Genomic DNA, 604 nt, shown 5'->3' on the forward strand with positions numbered 1-604 from the left:
CCCCAGTTCAACCAGTCGGTGTATAAGGTGCAGGTGCGGGAAAACTCGGAACGCGGCACTTTAGTGTTGAGAGTAAACGCCACGGATTTGGATGAGGGGACGAACAGCAATATCTCGTACTCTCTCCAGCCCTTGTTCCCGCAGGATGGAAGAGAAGTTTTCGGGATCGACAGAAGCAGCGGAGAGATCCGTCTCCGGGGTGACTTAGACTTTGAGGATGTTGGTCTGTATCGCCTGCAAGTGGACGCAGGGGATCAGGGCAATCCCCCGCTGTCGGGTCACTGCAAGGTGGTGGTGGAGGTGCTGGACGTGAACGACAACGCGCCGGAGGTGCGGGTGACGTCGCTGTCGGTGCCGGTGCCGGAGGACGCGGCGGTGGGGACGGTGGTGGCGGTGCTGAGCGTGTGGGACCGGGACTCGGGGGCGAACGGTCGGGTGCGGTGCGCGGTGTGGCCGGCGTCGCCGTTCGGTCTGGTGGCGACGTTCGCGGGCTCGTACTCGCTGGTGGTGCGGGAGGCGCTGGACCGGGAGCGGGTGTCGGAGTACGAGGTGGAGGTGCGGGAGGAGGACGGCGGGGCGCCGGCGCTGCGCGGCAGGCGCGGGG

The 604-nt window shown here is 66.1% G+C and overlaps 1 protein-coding gene across 1 annotated transcript in view; it reads left to right on the forward strand.

Moving 5' to 3' along the window:
- Positions 1 to 144: 144 nt before the first annotated feature.
- The window catches only part of LOC118451917 (protocadherin alpha-8-like), a gene marked incomplete at its 5' end in the record, with an annotated part of 1,739 nt that continues 1,279 nt past the window's right edge, over positions 145 to 604 (forward strand). Inside the window, one exon of the mRNA XM_035890764.1 lies at positions 145 to 596. Coding sequence (XP_035746657.1) covers positions 145 to 596 — 452 coding nt within the window. The remainder of the gene's footprint in view (positions 597 to 604) is intronic.

Source organism: Egretta garzetta, unplaced genomic scaffold (genome assembly GCF_000687185.1).
Source record: "Egretta garzetta isolate BGI_Z169 unplaced genomic scaffold, ASM68718v1 scaffold103, whole genome shotgun sequence".
NCBI lineage: Eukaryota > Metazoa > Chordata > Aves > Pelecaniformes > Ardeidae > Egretta > Egretta garzetta.